At 53.6% G+C, this 18,225-nt stretch overlaps 3 protein-coding genes across 3 annotated transcripts in view; all 3 read left to right on the top strand.

The window, feature by feature from the left end:
* The window catches only part of VOLCADRAFT_94081 (uncharacterized protein), a gene marked incomplete at both ends in the record, with an annotated part of 4,387 nt that extends 2,246 nt beyond the window's left edge, over window positions 1-2,141 (top strand). The window contains 3 exons of the mRNA XM_002953239.1: window positions 83-109; window positions 217-318; window positions 1,731-2,141. Of these exons, the coding sequence (XP_002953285.1) occupies window positions 83-109; window positions 217-318; window positions 1,731-2,141 (540 nt within the window). The remainder of the gene's footprint in view (window positions 1-82; window positions 110-216; window positions 319-1,730) is intronic.
* Window positions 2,142-6,613: 4,472 nt separating this feature from the next.
* VOLCADRAFT_94082 (uncharacterized protein) lies at window positions 6,614-7,709 on the top strand (the record flags this gene model as incomplete). Its single annotated transcript, XM_002953240.1, has 2 exons — window positions 6,614-6,650; window positions 7,075-7,709. 2 exons carry the CDS (start codon window positions 6,614-6,616, stop codon window positions 7,707-7,709), a joined length of 672 nt encoding a protein of 223 aa, XP_002953286.1.
* A 6,621-nt stretch (window positions 7,710-14,330) lies between these two features.
* VOLCADRAFT_105882 (uncharacterized protein) overlaps window positions 14,331-18,225 on the top strand; it is a gene marked incomplete at its 5' end in the record, with an annotated part of 5,412 nt that continues 1,517 nt past the window's right edge. The window contains 5 exons of the mRNA XM_002953241.1: window positions 14,331-14,842; window positions 15,055-16,101; window positions 16,312-16,422; window positions 17,596-17,839; window positions 18,148-18,195. Coding sequence (XP_002953287.1) covers window positions 14,331-14,842; window positions 15,055-16,101; window positions 16,312-16,422; window positions 17,596-17,839; window positions 18,148-18,195 — 1,962 coding nt within the window. The remainder of the gene's footprint in view (window positions 14,843-15,054; window positions 16,102-16,311; window positions 16,423-17,595; window positions 17,840-18,147; window positions 18,196-18,225) is intronic.

Genomic DNA, 18,225 nt, shown 5'->3' on the forward strand with positions numbered 1-18,225 from the left:
CACCAGCCAAGGCACCCAAAGCTCCCAAGCCCCCCAAGGCGCCTTTCGTGCCCAAGTTCCCCCGGGCCCCCCGACCCCCCAGGGTGCCCAGGCCGCCCAGAGCGCCCAGGTAGAGGCGGCCTTGCTTGGCGAGCACCCGCTGACGGAACCAGCCGGTTGAGTCAGTCAACAGCAGCACCTGTCCTAGCCGGGGGTATGCATGCTGTACCCGGACAGGGCAGTGATGTGCGGAGTGCAGTGTGCGTGCTGGTGGGGGAGTGTCGGACCGCCATGCCCGCATTTATAGGCAACCAATTTAACTCGCAGGACCGCCATGCGGTGAGCTGTAGCGGCACTGCGTTAGGCAGGGCCTTCTTGCCATGGGCAGGAGCTTTACTTAGGCATGGCAGTGACGTCGGTCCACTGCTGCTCAGTCTGCTCGGACGGGAAAGCGAAAACGCAGCGGGGACGTGGCGGCTGGACAGCAGCTGCGGACGTCAAGTCCTTGAGGCCGTGCGTGCGTCCTTCATGAACCGCGTTCTCAACATATCAAAACTGCATGCCGACCGACCTATCTACCTCTACTCACAGAGCTTGGAGGCTTTGGCAGATGACACATCACGCTGTTTGGTGCACATACATGCCACGTTTATTACTCTAGGGTTGAATGGTTGTCGCCAGGGTTGCCGAGCCCATAGTTTCGCCACCAGCAAAGGCAATGGCAGTGTTTACAGTTGGATTGCGTTCATGGATCAGGTTATCCATCTTATTTATTGAAATATGGAACCAGCAGGGGCGGATCGCGTGGTCGCGGATTTAGCGGCAGTGAAGCGGCGCATACTTTCACCCGTCGGCCATCGTGTATCGCAGCTGTCACTTGGCATTTGATTTTCAATCTTGATATTGGCTAAATTTACAAACACACTAATAAAATAGTTATGCCTTCATATTTACTTTTCCGCGCGCACGAACATCTATCGTTCGCCAGCATGGCGATGCATCGTATGATTAATCCGTACCTAATCCATCTGTGAAATATGGGATAGCGAGTCGAAGCTAACTAATCTATATCTGTAATAATCACAAAATTGATTTACTCTTCCGCTGCCTACTCTTCCGTCGCCTACTCTTCCGTCGCCTACTCTTCCGTCCGGTCAGCTTCCCGTTCCCTCTACGAAGCTGATATTGTGAAACGCCTATTGGTCTTGGAGCTGTGATAAAAAAAGCTGAAGCATCTGACCCGTTTTGCAGGATGGGGATGACTCTGGCCGAAGGGATTGGGGATGGGGCCCTGGCGGGCAGAATGGGAACCCTGTCTGAGTGATGGGATTAGCGCCGGCCCTTAAGATGGGGGATGGGGGATGGTTGCCCCCGCCAGGATGGGAGGATGGCTGACCAGTACCCACCCCCAGGATTGGGGGATTAGACCCCCTTTGCAACCCTCTGAGGGAACGGGAAGCCGCCAGATTTAACGAAGTACTGGTGCAAGTATAGCCTTGCAAATATAGCCCAGAATGCTGCAGTGACTCCAAGCACTCCAAGCACTCCAAACAAGGACAAAGAACTCCTCTCCACGCCATAAGAACGTGACGTACAAAGGATACGTGAATGGCAAGAAATGGCTGCCTGACGAGTGACGTCACACCAGTATCTACTTAAAGGATGGCGAAACGGAGGATCTCAGAAAAAATATACCTGAGATCAAGAACTGCTTGGCACCGTTTTCTGTGGTGATGCCCTAGATCCTACAGGTTTTGCTGCTACTTCGGCAACTCCTCGCTGGGCTACCTGAAGTACTGGCGGTCATGAAAGCATGGCCCAAGCTGGCGGTCATGAAAGCATGGCCCAAGCTGGCGGTCATGAAAGCATGGCCCAAGCTGGCGGTCATGAAAGCATGGCCCAAGCTGGCGGTCATGAAAGCATGGCCCAAGCTGGCGGTCATGAAAGCATGGCCCAAGCTGGCGGTCATGAAAGCATGGCCCAAGCTGGCGGTCATGAAAGCATGGCCCAAGCTGGCGGTCATGAAAGCATGGCCCAAGCTGGCGGTCATGAAAGCATGGCCCAAGCTGGCGGTCATGAAAGCATGGCCCAAGCTGGCGGTCATGAAAGCATGGCCCAAGCTACGGGATCTTGTTCAGCTATCCAGCACAGCAGAGGAGTAGCACGCACGGCCACAGCCTGAACCCATTATGTTCCATTCAGACAGTCTCTTCCTCGTCCTCGAGAGGCACCCGTCGGCCGACGACCGTGTCGCAATGACCGTGAGCATTTTGGGGGAGACACCTCAGGCCGCCCGCCTGGGGGCCAAAATCTCCTTCGACATGCTGCCCTGCATGCCAGAGCTGGGGAATGACCTGGTCACAGTCATGGGGGACGAAGACCCACTCGACTGGTCGACGTTCCCGTCATGCTGACGAGTCGGGAAGCGCTGGCAAGCGTGGGCAGTACACTTTACCGCACATATGCATGAGCATCTGTACTCCCGGTAGGAGCATCTGTACTCCCTGTCATGTTTGGCTGGCGGCTGGCAGCAGTAGCGGCAGTAGCAGTTGGGGAGAGGCCTACTTAGCAACCAGTCAACACGCTGCTTTACCCCCACGACTTCTTGCGGTATTCCGCTCCAAATATTGCACGCCAAGAAGGAAAATAGTCGTAACATCAAGGTTCCCCAACCCTCGCATTCTGGATTGGTCAGAGCATCGGTTATCTCCTGCCGTAAGACTGCATGAGCCCACTTGCTTTTGAAGGCGGTCCCGGACACGGAGGACCCCGTGCCCTCCTGTCCATAGCAGTCCGACAAATGCTTGCCATGCATCCTCTCCCAAAGGAGCCCCCAAAAACGAGATATAGTAAAGGAGCCGATGTGCACCTTCAACACCCGCCTCCCCAACTCCAAGGTGACGAAGTGTTCCAAATATACATGCAAGTCATCAATTGCGCAACGCTTTCTGAGTTGCCCTCCCAATGCCCGCCATAATGCGCGCTGGTCGTGCCTGCACCTAGCCACGAACTCACGCATTCTCTCTGCATCGTATGCTGCTCGGGCACGCCGTTTGGGTTTTAGGGTTTTAGGGCGCGGTGGCCCGAGGTCGCGTTGGTCTCCGCTTCTATCTGGTGCTGGGCATCGCTACTGGCGGTTGACATGTCTACTGGCGCTAGATACCATCGCTGGCGCCGTGCATCGCTGATGCCGAACTTCGATGCAGCTGCTGGGCATCGTTGCTGGAGCCGCAAGCTTGGAAAGCAAAGCGGAAGTATCCATGGGGGCCATGGGGATGCTGGGGATATAGGGTTGGCGGCATGGAGGGTTGGCGTCTAGACGTTTTGCGACCCCCATTCATACACCTTGTCGATCCAGGGTTGAAAAACATGTACATGAAGGTAACGTCCTATACCTACAACTATTTATATCCGGTTAATTAAGCGTAACGGTACGGACGAGCAAAGCAACTGCCGACGTTGACGTGCACATGAAGCGTTTCGGGCGTTTCGCTTATTATAACTCATTTCTGCATGTTGTGGCCGGGGAACTTCAATATTTCCTACATTTCAGTGAACAATAGAAGGTAGGCCATGAAGCAACGGGACAGTTGATCCCTCGGAAGACCCGATGAGGCAGATGAAGAGATATATGATGTGTGAAACAGGGGGGTGTATCTTCGCCCGTGGCAGCTACCCTGCGAAACCCTGCCTTCCCCGGTATTTCGGGGCACCCTCATCCAGTCACCCTAGTCAACTTCTCAGTGGATCGCTCAGGTTCCGCACCCACCACCAGCATCCAACGGAATCTGCAGGGTCGACAGCGGGCCCAACTCCGTTCCTGGTCGGCTCGCAGGTTAACTTCATCCCAGGTCACCACCGTCCATCAACTAGAGGCGCTATGCCTTCCACCTTCGGAAGGACTTTGACCCTAACGGGTATCGACCCCAGGATCTCCCGGGGGCAGTGGTCGCGCCTTACCAGTAGTGCCAAACCCAAAGATATATGTATGCACCACAGGTGGCGGCTTTTGGTAAGGCTTAACAGTAGCGAGGTTCAGCAAAACGATACGTTATTACAACTTAATAAGGTACTTATGAGCTGCTCCCATTTGCAGGCCTAGGCTACGATCTGAAGGAAAAACACGCACCGCGCACTCGTTGCCCCTCCACCGCTCTGCTTCAAGCTGCTGGGATTCTTTGACTTCTGGTTGGCTCTCTTTCTTGTGCACCCGAGCCAACCACACCCGAGCGGACGCACGTACGCATTGGGTTACCCTAACTACACCTTACGTGACGATGGTTTTGGGCAGCAGAAGGTTACGTGTAACAATTTTGCGTAAGCATTGCTATTAAAGCCCATTTATCATTTAACGCTCAAGCGGGTATTATTGGCCCTAGGCCTGCTGTGCAGGCAGAACAGCAGCTTAGCTCGATGTGCATCATTATGTAAGATGTATGCATACCATATATAGCGAGCGAACGCACCCGCCGTCAACTGGCGAAATTTGGCTTGCAGCTGCCCTATGGCATAAAACGGGGGATAACTCCCCCTTAAGCGTTACCCCGCGGGTAAGGGTAGGGGTAAGTGGTTACCCATGTGGGTTTGTACGAAGGGAGGTAGGCAACCTTACCCCGGGGTAGGGGTAACCTCTTACCGAGGGGAAAAAGAGGGATTGGGGTAATACGCTGGTTGCTTGGCTGCTACACACTTGCCTGGCCACACCTGCTGGGACTAAAGCGATTTTCCCCACGACGGAGGAGCAGACGGAGGTAAAAGACACAACACAAGCAAGCCATCCGCCAACCATGCATGCAAGCGTCCCTCTTAGGGTGCATTTCCAGTGCGGATTAAGGCCAGGGATTAACCCTCTGTCCTCCATCGATACTTGCTCAAACGGCTAAGTTGTTGGCAAACCAACTCGCCTTTTCAACTTTTGGTTCCCTTATGGAACAAAACTATGTGGTAAGCTCGTATCAAGGACTTCCGTGCCCTAATCCCTGGCCTTAATCCGCACTGGAAATGCACCCTTAGCTTCTTCCCTGTCTGTACTTGCTGCTGCCTGGTTATCGCTACCTTGCGTACAAGCGATTCAGGACGCATGAATGAAGCGTATTGCCTTATTGTTAATAAGGTAACTCAAAATAATAATATGAAGTACAATACTTGTGGCCAAGGGCAGCAGTGGAAAAAGCATGGAAATGACAAGAGTTTGGGAAATACGTAGGAACTCCTGCATTAATGGTTATAATAAGTTAACAGCAGCAACGGCGGGCGGCTGGAGCTGGCATTGCTGTATTATAACGCTCGGTGGTGCCACACGAACACCGTACCATGTTTGCACACGGTGCACGCAATACGCCTTGCAAGGAACTACGGAATTCACTCGCTCATCATGCATACATACATTCCGCTTCTTAGCTGCACGAGCCCGGGGACGTTCGCATACATTACATGTATGATGGATTGTCAACAAGTCCATTCTTATCCCGCTGCTCTCAAATCCCCACTGAACATATGTGCGTGTGTTACATGGTTGGGGGTGCGTGAAAAACTACTGTACCTGTAAAACTACCCACACGAGCCGAAGGCCCAATGGCAATATCTATACGCCTAAAAGCCACGGAGAACAGGAAACACCGCACATCAGCCCAGACTAGCTGTACATATGGCTGGCCACGCACCTTGATGTTTAACGGATCTTACGTTGACAATGACACACATGCCCCCGTTGTTAGGGGCGGAAGGTACTCGACGGTGGGGTGGTGGGGTATGCATCTAGCATAATTATGTACTATAGACGATAGTAACCGCCCGGACTCAACAGCTGCTCATCAACTGCTGGCGATGTACCATCGTGGCAGCAACTACCCAGCAGCCTGTAGCAGTGCACGTAAGGGCCTGTTTGGAAAGAAGTTTTCATTTACTTCGCTTTGCAATACTATCGACCGACCCAGCCAGGTTCAGATTGACAGATTAATGTTTGTCTCCAAAACGTTTCCTCCAACTTGAGGCGGGAGTACTGCTCTGATCACGACGGCGGTACGTTCTTATGAGCTGCCTGCTGCGTACACTTACCTCACGTGCCGCTATACAGTTGCAAAGTAACATGTATAGTTATTCAGTCGCCTGTTTAAAGTAAAAGAAAGGATTTTTCAGGGGGGCTATGTGAGTGGACTTACATCTCTGAGCAGGCAGCGGACCGTGTACAGATGACGGCCGGGTGGTGTGATCAATTCCCGGTAATTCTTCACGTCAATACATTGCAAGGTAGTGGACATATGACGTACCTGCCCATTTCCCTTGCCTGACTCCTTTGTCTGTCGGCTTCCAAAAACGGCGTTGAAGGCGGTAGCTGTACGGTAAAGTAAAGGAAGGCCAAAGGATCATGCGTGACCGTGGTGAGTATAAAAGCGTCTTCATTAGAACCTTCGATGGACAAAGCAGTCCACGTACATCAATCTCTGTCTACGTTACGGTAATCTTACCTGTCCGGGCTAGCGGAGAACCAACAACATCTTGCGTGCATGGTTACAACTGGTTGCAACGGCGGCTGGAGATCAACTCGCAGTTTATTCTAGAGGCGCAATTTTTTTAATTTGGAGCTATGCATCCACCGAACAGCAAGCAGAGGAACAACACACGCATTCGTCTGATGCCTGCGCTATTCCTGCTGCTTGTGTGTGGGACAGGTGAGACGACAAACAAAACAACGGATCATGCGTTGCACCAAATCACTCTACCGGGTTAATTTGAACAAAGTAATTTATCGATCTACCTAATAAATCTACCACTTATATCATCGCACCAGATCATTCTCCAATCATTCCACCAATGTTTTCAACAAACATCCTACCAAGCTTTGTAACAGCTTCAACCAATTAATAATTGCCTGACGGCAAATTACCTGATTTCAGTATGACAAACCGGCATATCGCAGCAGCTAGCTAAGTTAACAACATTGCTTTATTCGACCTTACGCACGAGCGCTCCGCCCTGCCGCACGTCGCACTTCGGGTACAGTGCATATTTCGATTCCAATAATTATATGTGACATACAGCATCCGACTAAGAAAACCACCTGCGCCGGTTCTGCTGTGTATCGCTTGCTTGCAGTCCTGCATGCTGTAGGTGCTGCTGCGTCTCGTCTGCCACCGCCGTCGTCGCCGCCGAAGAACAAGAACATACCGCCGGCTGCGTTGCTGACGAGGCCCCCACTTCCGTCACCACCGCTGAGCAGGCCATCGCCGCTGCCGCAGCTGCCGCCACCGCCGCCACCGCCGCCATGCAAGGCCTTCGAAGTCTGCGCCCAATTAACATTGACAGTTTCCGATCAAACCGGCAACAGCACAAAGCTTTTCTTAAGTCCGGCTGACTGTGGCGCGCATTCTACAATCGCTTCTCGCGACCTGACCGCTGTCCTGACCACCAGCGGCGTCAACGGTAGCACGGCTGTGCGGAGCGAATGTGCCACGTCGGAGGGCTATATGTTTCGGGTTTGCGTCTCGGCAGGAAGCGCCGCACCTGATCAGAAGCAACCGTCGGAGGCCACCCTGCGCTTGCTGGCGGAGAAGTGGATGTTGAATGCTGCTATTGCTGTCAAATCTTGCACAGCCTCCATGCCGGCAACCTGGTCGACGTATGCGATGAATACCGTGGTGACTGACAATAGCCCGCCCAGCGGCTGTCTGTTCCCTAGAGCGAATACGAGGACCAGCAATTTAGCCATCACGTGCACCTCTTTTGACTGACACCCGGTCGCATGCAATGCCTATACGCATGGGTCAGCACCTCCATGCTCTTAGGCAGCCGCAACCATTGTGTCAGGTATGAAGAGAGGTACTGCATCATCCGCATGTTCGGTGCCTCATATGTACTGTACTGAGGGTCGCTTAAGCCGCCGGCACGTATTCAACCGCGGCTTCCGCGAGGATAAGCAGGTCAGTCGTTCAGATCGATGTATGTGCTATGTACGGCGGCGGATAAACAGTGTGGCTGATCGCTGACGCAAACAATATTCATTTATTGCGTACTTTATTTGGACTTGCTCTAGGCATGCATGCCGTACTACTAGTAGTACTGTTGCATATGTTTTGCGCCTGTGTAGCGAACAATACATGAGGCTGCGCTAGCTGGCGGGATTCATTTATTACTACTAGCTGGCCATGGCAGGCTATTTTCCTTTGTTATTTTTTCTGTGGCCCAGTTGCATGATGGAATTCCAACCTACTTAGCTAGATGGATATAATAAACAAATTACATAGTTGATGTGGGTCCGGGATGGTTAGCGCCCATGACGGGTCAATTTCTTCAAGGATGCGTTTCACTGCTGTCGAACATATCCATCACTGTGGTGCGGGCTGATGAGAGGTTAGTCGGGTGAGCGCGTCGGCTGTGATACGATGCATGCGAACCCGTTGAGGTTTACCCACTGCGTGCGTGTTGTTGACCATGTGTGCGTGTGCGTGTGTGCGTGTGTTTGTGCGCGTGTGTGTGTGTGTGTGTGTGTGTGTGTGTGTATATACGGACACGCAAGAACGATTAATCTGGGTCTATCTGGTACAGAGTGAACTTGTTAGACATGCGCCCGGAGGTTGCTACGCAACGTTGTTTTCACTTATTGAGCTCCAAGATATAAGTCATATGCGGGTGTGTAAGAATGCATGTATGTTTGCGCAAGTAAATTGCCCAACTTTATGGTAGCTTGCTTCCTTCCTTACGACATAATAGAGGGAGCGCGCGCTCCCTTAGCGGCGCTATAGACGACATCGTAGTCCGTCCTGCTTTCAATGCATGTCGCGCATGTGCGCCCGCTCGCTGCGTTACTAGCATAAAGCTCGTTTGTTTCGTAAGTTATGAAGAGGTTCTTACGCATGACGTGCTGCCTCGCTTTAAATTTGGTGGTAGTATGCCGACAATAGCATCTAGCTGGTGGGAACACTGCTGCAGGACTTATGTAATGGTAATGGTAACATTTGCAATATGCAGAGGTAACATTTCCCTCATCATCAACCTTCAGGATGAAACCAAACTCTGTAGCCAGCAGCACTTTGAGTTTCTCCAGATGTTCCCTAGTTGGCAGCCCAACTGCTGCCACTGCACGCCTGCAGCAACTCGAATGGCGGCTCAACTGCCGCCACCACAGCCTCCACCTGCGGCGCCCCAAATTTACTGCTGTGCTAAGCTTTACCATGAGGTGGTGCATCTCTACCCATATCTGGGTCAGTCGGATCGGATTGCTTCCTCCGGAGAAAGCAATCCTCAGTTTCACCATACACAGTACCCGGCGTTGTGTTGCAGCAATTTCGCACTGCCTCCAACGATCATCTCGTTAGGTTACAAGTTAGAAGTTACGCACGAATGCTGGGGTGTCCGTAAAAGCCGGGGGGGCCATGGACGGTAAATCGTTTTTAGTTCGGTTACGTGGTGGACCATCATCGTCCTCCCTCGTCCGCTTGAGCACGCAGCGCCTTAGAGCAACGTGCCGGGTCTCCCAGACCTCCGAGAGGAACCAGCTGGCTAGCGCCATGGGTGGGGCCTCGGTCATAATCGCGTCTAGATGTCCAGCCAAACGTGTACCCGTCAGATGGCAAGCAACCAGGAATTCACATCGCGAAGTATAAGCATTGGAAGCGGCCGAACAAGCGGGCAGGAAGGAGGTGCTCCCGCATATCACAACATTTATCCCGCGTTCAGGGAATCGCAAGCTCGTGCAGTTTAGGCTTTGCTGTTCGGCATTGGTGGCTAACAGAGCACGCAAGGGGACAGCGTTATATACCTAGGGATCCCGGAGGAGCCCCGGTATGCCCCTGCTGCGGCACTGATAGCCATATTGAAGATGAGAAGCACATTTTGCTTGGGCCTTCGGCTCGTATGGGTAGTCTTACAGGTATGGGGTCACGCGCCCCCAACCATGTAACACACACACACACACACACACACACACACACACACACACACACACACACAAACACTATGCTGGACTGTCCGGTGTATGACAAAATCAGATGAGACATGGATTTCCCACGCTTCGAGCATATGAAGGACGCTATGAAGTGGGAATCTGAACGTCTGGCAAGGATACTGGAACATATATGGTCCACCGCAACATATATGGTCGTTATCAATTGCTTTATCACTTGCTTTGTCCGAAGTGCGAGGTAGGATGGTGCTTAGATGCGGTCTGGCAGCCCTTGAGCCCTCGGCGGTTTGCAGGTACGGGGAACACACCCCACAACGCATACAGTTGACCGCCGCAGAGGTAACGCAGATATGTTTTAACTGGAGGAGCCATCTTTATTAATATTTTACATCTACAACAGCCAGCCAGGCTGGAGAACAGATGCTTTGTGTGTTTGTACTCGTTTTGCCGAACGTAGCTCCAAAACACTATGCGCCATCATGCGAAGTCATGTTCTCACTAAAAACAATGCTGGCATGACGACATCACAAGGCCTCTGTAAAGGAATCCGTGCAAAGCGACCACTTCAGCTGAACTGCTTCGCGATCGATATGTTCTGAAGGACCCTCAGCCCTTCATTCCGAAATGATCACAGAATGAACAAGGAATGAACACCAAATGAAGGGATTCCCGATAAATCGAAGGGAGGCCGGTTCCCAGAGTGATATTTACAATATCGTAATTATTAATATTAATATTGAAAGACTGTAGTCTGTAGCTAGATATATTTAGGATCGTCTATTTCCCATACCATTCAGCAGTCACCCCTACGAACGCGGAGGGGGGTTAAGAACGTTCTTAAGTCGTTCTTAGCCCAGCCAAATTGATAAAATCGAATAATCAGTAGAATGTTCTTACATCGTTCTAAGAACGTTCTAAGAACGTTCGTATGACCTCCGTTTATCTTAAAACCGTTCTTTCAAATTCTTTAGCATTCTTCAGGTCCCAGCAGTCTTATGTATTCTCTTCCATTCTTTGGGGTGTTCTTATACGTACTTAGTGATTCTTTCTCTAAAGCATACTTAGCTGCTCTCTGGCCGGTTTTAACCATTCTTACCATAGGTTTGCTAAGTATGGCACCCATTCTTAAGTCTCATTCTTAAGAAATAAAACCATCTTTACCATTCTCTACGATTCTTTACCATTCTTTAGGGTCAGCAGTCTTATGTATTCTTTTCGTTCTTTGGGTGTTCTTATACATTCTTAGGCCAACTTATTGATTCTTTGCCTAAAGCATACTTAGCTGCTCTTTGGCGGGTTTTAACCATTCTTACCATAGGGTTTGCTAAGTATGGCACCCATTCTTAAGTCTCATTCTTATGAAATAAAACCATTCATGTTTACCCGTAATCACGTGGTCTTCACATGTAATTACCGGCCAAGAAAATTTGTACACATGCTTATTTTTAAGTTGCCAAAGCATTCCTTTTATAAGGAATAACACAGGTGACATTTTGTTGGTTGCCCGTGCTGGAAGTCATCCACAGGTTACATTACCCGTAATCACAAGGTCTTGACCCGTAATCCCCCAAGCCGTAATGCACAGCACCCGTAAAATTTCACGGGCTTAATTGCGACGAAGACGTGTTATGTGTGTGTGTGTGTTACATGGTTGGGGGTGCGTGACCCCATACCTGTAAGATTACCCATACGAGCCGAGGGCCCAAGGGTAATACTACAACACCTAAAAGCCACGGAGTAAAGGAAAACACCGCACATCAGCCCAGACTAGCGTCTAAAGGGGGTAATTGAGTTTCGGTGAGCCCACATACGTTCCAATTTCCTCGCCAGACGTGCGGGTTCCCATTGCATGGCCTCCAACATGCTCTGTTGATGATCGAATCCTTCTTCAGCACGAATATCATTATAGGCTGGGCATTCCAATAACAGGGGTTCACATCCTCAATTCGGCTATTAGTACCACAACAGTGGCAAAACCGCTGCCCCCTGGGGACGTGGTACTTGCCCCTTCATGCTCTGTTTGCCTCCAAAGCCCAGCAACATAAACGAAACTGCATTACCTTACTATATGCTAAACGAGGAATGAAAACCTTAGCATGTGTTGGCCACATGACGGCTGCGGCTCCCGAAAAGGGCAGCCCCATCCAGTGCTTATACTTCGCCACTGTGATCCATCTTCGTATTTGCTGAGCGCGTCTGCCTGCTGCTGCTGTTCCCGGCTGCGTGGGTACCACACCACTGAAATGTCTGTGTCCGTATCCGCGCAGAGGCGATGGATCTCCGCCACTATGGGCAGGCAAGCGGCGTTGCCTTTCATCCCAACCATGCAGAATTCCGCCGGTTGGCTGTCCGTCTGGTATTGCACTGTCCGGCCGTACAACAGGTTCGGTGCCTGCTCTCGCAACCAGTGCAAGCTGTACAGCAGCGCCCGCAGTTCTCTTTCTGTGCTGCTAAAGTCATTCCGCTGCAGCCGCTGGGTTTCCTGAGCTTTGAAGGGCACAAGCATGCGGCTGTTGGCGCCCAGTTCTTCTCCAGGTAAGAAGGCTGCGAAGGCCCTGTCTGAGGCGTCCCCGACTAGTTCCGTCGTCAGTCGTAGGGCTGGTCCTTTCCGCCAGGTGGCTGTCCCGTTGCGCCTGCCCAGCAGCTCCATAAACAAGCCTGCCTGGTGTAGCACCTCCGCCAGGTCCCAAACCTCTTCATCCCACGCCACGCCCCGGGCTACACACCACACCATCCACGCATACAGGGGTGCCGTGGTGACGGCGGGCGTCATGGCGATGATTTTGCCGGCCACCTGCGCCACCTGCCGCGCTGTTAGCCGTTTGCCTTCGAGCTGTGTGAGCAGCGTACGGAATCTAGCTAGCTTGTCGTCTGGTACTCTGAATGCTTGCGCCTCCGCATCCACCTCCATCCCCAAGAAACAGACTCGCCTTCTTGGGATCAGCTGGCACTTGGACAGGCTGAGGGTGAAGCCTAGGGCCGCCAGCAGCCGTACCACCACCCCACACTCGTACTGTGCCGCGGCCTTCGACCCCGCGGCACCCATCTGGTCGTCTATCAGGAAAGACATGCGGACCCCTAGCTGCCGTAAAGGCTGGAAAACCTCGAGCTTCATGCTTGTGTACAAGTGGCAGGCCGGCGCCAGGCCGAACGGCAGGTGTGGCCAAAAAAGCGTCTGCCCCCACCACCGCATAGCCAGATATGTGTGCTCCCGTTCGTGGAGTGATAGCTGCCAGTACCCGCTCTTGTGGTCCGTGGTGTACAGCCAATCTTCCGGTAGGAGGTAGCTAGGTACATCTGCCAGTCGTTCGTACTTCACAGGCCGGTACTTCAAGAAACAGTTAATATACATCGGATTAATACAGAGGCGCAGCTTGCCGTCTTTTTCCACTACCCGCAAGCCATTGATAACCGTGNGGGGGGGCGCGTCTGCTGGCCATTTCCGTATCACCCCTCGGTCAAGGGCCTTTCTCAATTCGGCTGTAACAAACTCACTGTGCTGAGTCGCGCTGCGATGGTTAGGAAACTGCACGGCTCGCGGCCGGTCACCCGCCATGATAAAGTCTAGGTCACAATCCGGCACCGCGACCCGCAGCATTTCCCGCACTATAGCTAGCTTGCATCCCCGCTCCGGGGCTAGTTCTTGCCCTGGGTAGTCGCACGGCACCCACTCCAGCTGAATTCCGCCCTGCAGGTATCCCAGCCACCGTTTCTGTTTGTCCGTGAGGGGCCGGCCTTCGTTAGCTGCCTGAAAGAACACTCGCCACACTGCAACATGTAGACGTATCCTTCCTGGTTGGAAGTCTTCAGGATCTGGGAGCAAACAGACGACCTCTTCGAGAAACTCCTGTTCATCCCGCAGATCTACCGCGTCCTGTTGCCCCAGCCGCTGCAACCTCTGCCAGGCTTCCTGTAGCAGCTGGAGTGCCTCCCTGCCCCCAGCATTGCGGGCACTCGCTTCCCAGGCTGGTGCTAGTCCTACGCCGCTGGATTTCCGCCCTGTCGGCTGGTGGCTCACCCACTGGTCGTCTTCGCAAGGGTCATCTTCCAACGACAGCAACTCGGTCGGATCCCTTCCGTCGCCATCCTGAGTGTCTGCCGGGTAACCCACGTCAGGTTTCCTGTCATCGTCCCTTGCCGTTCCCTGCATGCTCTCAGTCGACCTGGTTAGCATAGGCCTCTGGGCTTGGGTCTCCTATAAACCGAATAATAACCGGTGGGGCGGGAAACAGGATAAGAGGGTCTTGGAGCTTACACTTAGGTGTCCAAAAGGCAGAGCTGCCCTCTTCCATACCAAGCTCCGCACCCTGCTGTCCCCAGCCCCTGAAATGGCAGTCATGAGCCGCCCGTCCAACACCTGGACCGCGGCAGGCTTTTATTCCAGCCGTTCCCACCGACAGAACCGGCCCACCAGCAGCTACGAGACCAGAACAGTCGTGTCGGCAGCTGCATGTGGTGCCTATTCGAGGCACACACGGAGGCCAATGTCGGGTGCGGGGCCACCGTGCGCTTCCGTGGCTACACCCAAGCAGTCAGCCAGCACTTCGTAAAGCGGAATGCAGGCAAGAGCCTGAAGGTCGGCGCCCGGGCTCTCAAGAAGACCCATCGGCATTTCGTCAGCGCGGGCAGTGTCATGCAGGCGATGTACAGGATGCTCCACCTTGGGACTCCACACAAGATCACGCAGAAGCAGTTCGATGAGGCGGCGCTCCAGACTGGGTGCAAGGGCCTGACTGCCTTTGCGGCCCTGCCGTACGTCGACCTGTCGTGCCTCTTCACCGTCTCCACCGGCCATGCCCTGCTGTTCGGAGTGGTCAGCGACTTTGTGGACTACACGCTGAGGTCGCTCAAAGACATCAAGCCAGCAGACCCAGATGCCAAGCTGGTCATGTCTCGTGAAGCACGCCAGCGGGTCGCGGCCCGCGGCCAGTTCCTGGTCGTGACTTCGGACTTCGGGCGGCGGTACAAATGCATCATGCAGTACCAATGAGCACGGCCAGCACTGGGCAGCCGGCCACACACGGGGTTCGCTAATAGCCGAGAAAGCAAATACGACCAGGGGCTTGCCTGGAAAAAACACCTTCGTCTGTCAGAGAGTTTGCTACTCTACCTATGTAATGTACTTCTTCTAGTTACACGGTTGCTCACCACACTGCCCCCCTCCACCCATGCAGCAAGAGCTACCGCATGGAGGACTGGCTGCACTTCGTTGAGACGTTCTCCAGCTACATCTTCAAGGGGGACGTGCTGCCCGAGGCCTTGTGGGCCCTGTGTTGGAGCCTGTGCAGCACGGTCACGCACTACTTCTGGCCGCGGCCCCCCGATGAGACCCGTGAGCAGTTCCTGGTGGCAGCCAAGGCGGCTGCATGCAAGCTCAGAGCTTACACGACCAGGCTGGAGGAGTTGGAGGTGCCGGGCTACATGTTCACGGTCAACCTGCATATCTGCGTATGCTGGCTGTACTCTGACCTGCCGGTGGAACGCATGATGCAGCAAATGAAGACGCAAGGCGGAAGGATGGTGTCACAGGCACCCGAGAAGCACTACACGCAGTGGCTGTGCCTGATGCGGGCCTCCGAGTCGCTCACCGAGGCAGACCCCGGGACCGGGGCCAAACACACGACCAACCAGCAGCTTGAGAGGATGTTGGCACGGCGCGCAGTGAACACCGAGGCTGCCTGGTTTGATAAACCAGGAGCCAACGGTTACCTGCTTGGACGAGGCCACATGGTCTACCCGAGTCCAGAACGAGTGGCACAAGTCCGGGCAGCCATGGCGAGCCTAGTGCACTGGTATGCCCTGGCATTCGAGGATGTGGCTTCCTGGACATTGGGTCCCAGTGCGAGCTACGAACTGGACACGGACCGCCTGGATAGGGCTCTCATGTCTACACCACCTGACTGTCCCAAGGCCCGCTCCTTATTGCGTGCCGAGGCACTCGACGAGGAGCAGTACTTCGGGGCTGAGTATGGGCGCCAGCAGCAGCGGATCTCCTGCTGGGCATGCTACCAGGCAGAAGTCGGCAGCGAGACTCGGACGTATGCGGCCTACCTCAAGCACTTCGTCCACCTGCCCGCAGAAGAATGTCCGATTCACTGTCGCAGATGTGTACTCGGGACAGGTGTTCAGCGAGGGGCTGGTGGTGGTCAACATGGCGGCCGCCCAGACAGCGAGGGCAGGCAGCCAGTGGGAGATGTGGCAGGACCTAGGGCTGCCGCTAAGTGAGCTGAAGGGCAAGTTCTGCACAGCCACCCCGGAGGGGGACCGAAAGGGGCTGATGTACTTCATGCCATACACACACTTCACCAACCGCTGAGCAACCGCAGCAATGAGGCCGATGGATGCACCCTTGTCTGGTTGACAACGAATGACTACGAAAGTTATCCCATGCACATGTGCAACAGATGGCACGCATGTACATACATATGCAGGCGTATATGCGTAAAGGCACACTGGCAGTCCATATGCCCGTATGGAGTTTCGGTTCAGTACTCAAATGGCTTCACATTCTGCATTGTTGGAAAGAGTGCCGTCAGTGTAAGGTGCGAGGCAGACACCGCCACAGCAGTATCGGTGGGACTAGTACGACTGGTTGCTGACTGTCCAGTTCACTTGATGTGTGCTTGCTGGTCACAAAGTGGACGGCACCCACGTTTCAAAGGAGTGGCCCAGATGCGCCATCCCCTATAACAAACACGGTTGTTCCAAAAGGGTTACAATTGTGACCGAATTAACACACATGTCAGCCATCATTGTCGCCCATGCCTTCGCTTCCATGTGTTTCTTCTCCACCCATGCCACCAGCTTCTCTACTGACAGCACATTCCCCTCCGAGCATGCAGTCGTCGAGCGGATACAGTGTATCCTTCTGCAACCATCCTTGAGACTTGTGCCGGTATGAGCCGGCTGCCTTGTAACCCTTTTGGAACCACCCAGACCACACAAAGGGTTTAAGACAATAAGCCTCCCATTGGGTATTCACCCTAATCAGCCCTGGCAGCCGGTACTCTGAATTAATGCGACACACACATGAACCCGCCCCCTCCATCGTCAATCCCCATCATCACAAGGCCACCTGATTTGCCGCCTTAAGGCAAGCTTGTGTATGGCCCTCTACAAGACGGGGGGCCCTGTGAGGTCAGCCGCCAGTAGCTCCTTGTACCCAGGGCGGGAAAACACCTTGGGGTAGACGGGGCCGAATGTTAACGAAGCAGCCTCTACCCACAGAAGCCCCTCAATGAGCGTGCCGGTGGGCCACTCGCAGGGATACACAGAACAGATCGAACAGCGAAAAGAAACGAAGGTCCACGCGAACCTCGCAGAGATAGTACTGATGGCGAGCTGGCGGTATTCTAGTATGGGCGCCGTACTTGTATACTTGCATGTCATCAGCCAAGTCTTATCATGACCTGCCTCGCTGTCTATGTTCTTGTATTCCATTGTTATACCTGATACAGTTTACACTAGCCACGACTCTAGGATACAGGACGGACCAATAGCTTCCGCGCCGTCTTGACCTGAACAAGTGCAACTCTATAGTTCCATAAGCTGGAAAATGGAACAAGAATTTCCCGGAAGTATTGAACTCCGGTGTGCTTTAGGGGATTCCTATGAACATCAGAGCCTAAACGTGATACCGCTTAGTTTTGAGCTGGGAGGTAACATGATATCAGCTAGCATGTTCAATGAGAAGAATGCAATGTATTACTTCAAAGGCTGTTCAGGATCAGCCAGGAGGGCCTGGCCATCGGCGGGCCCGCGCCTGGCAAGGCGACCGCCACCAGCAACTTCATGACGCAGTTTCAGAAGAAGGTCTTGGACAAGATCCTGCGACCGTCCACTATCACTGCAGACCACGGTGCTGTGGCAGCCGCAGTGGGAGCTGAGGCAGTGGATACTGTGGCTAACGACGGTGATGGTGCAGCAGCGAGAGCAGCCGCTGGGGACCACGAACAGGCGGTGGGTGGCGGAGAGGCTGCTGCCATGGGCACGCATGCCGTGGATGGTGGCACAGGTGGCGGCCGCACAGCAGGCGTCGCAGCAGCAGCAACCGCAGGGGGGGACACCGGCACGGGTCCCAGGCAGGGCGAGGCGGGCGTTGCCCAGGTAGAAAACCTAGCAGTTTGGAACCTGGGGAGCATGTTTAACAAGGTCGAGGGGTGCTGATGGGTTATGTCAACTTTCAATGTCAGGGCAGCTTGTTGGGTCTTACCCTGATATTTTACCTTGAACGTAAGCACTGGATGTTGCTGCCCCCCCCACCACAGGACGAGGATACCACCAACTACGATGCGTTCAAGGAGTGGGTCGGCGAGGTGCCAAGAGCGGCTAAGGGCGCAGCTGGC

Source organism: Volvox carteri, assembly GCF_000143455.1.
Source record: "Volvox carteri f. nagariensis unplaced genomic scaffold VOLCAscaffold_35, whole genome shotgun sequence".
Classification (NCBI taxonomy): Eukaryota; Viridiplantae; Chlorophyta; class Chlorophyceae; order Chlamydomonadales; family Volvocaceae; genus Volvox; species Volvox carteri.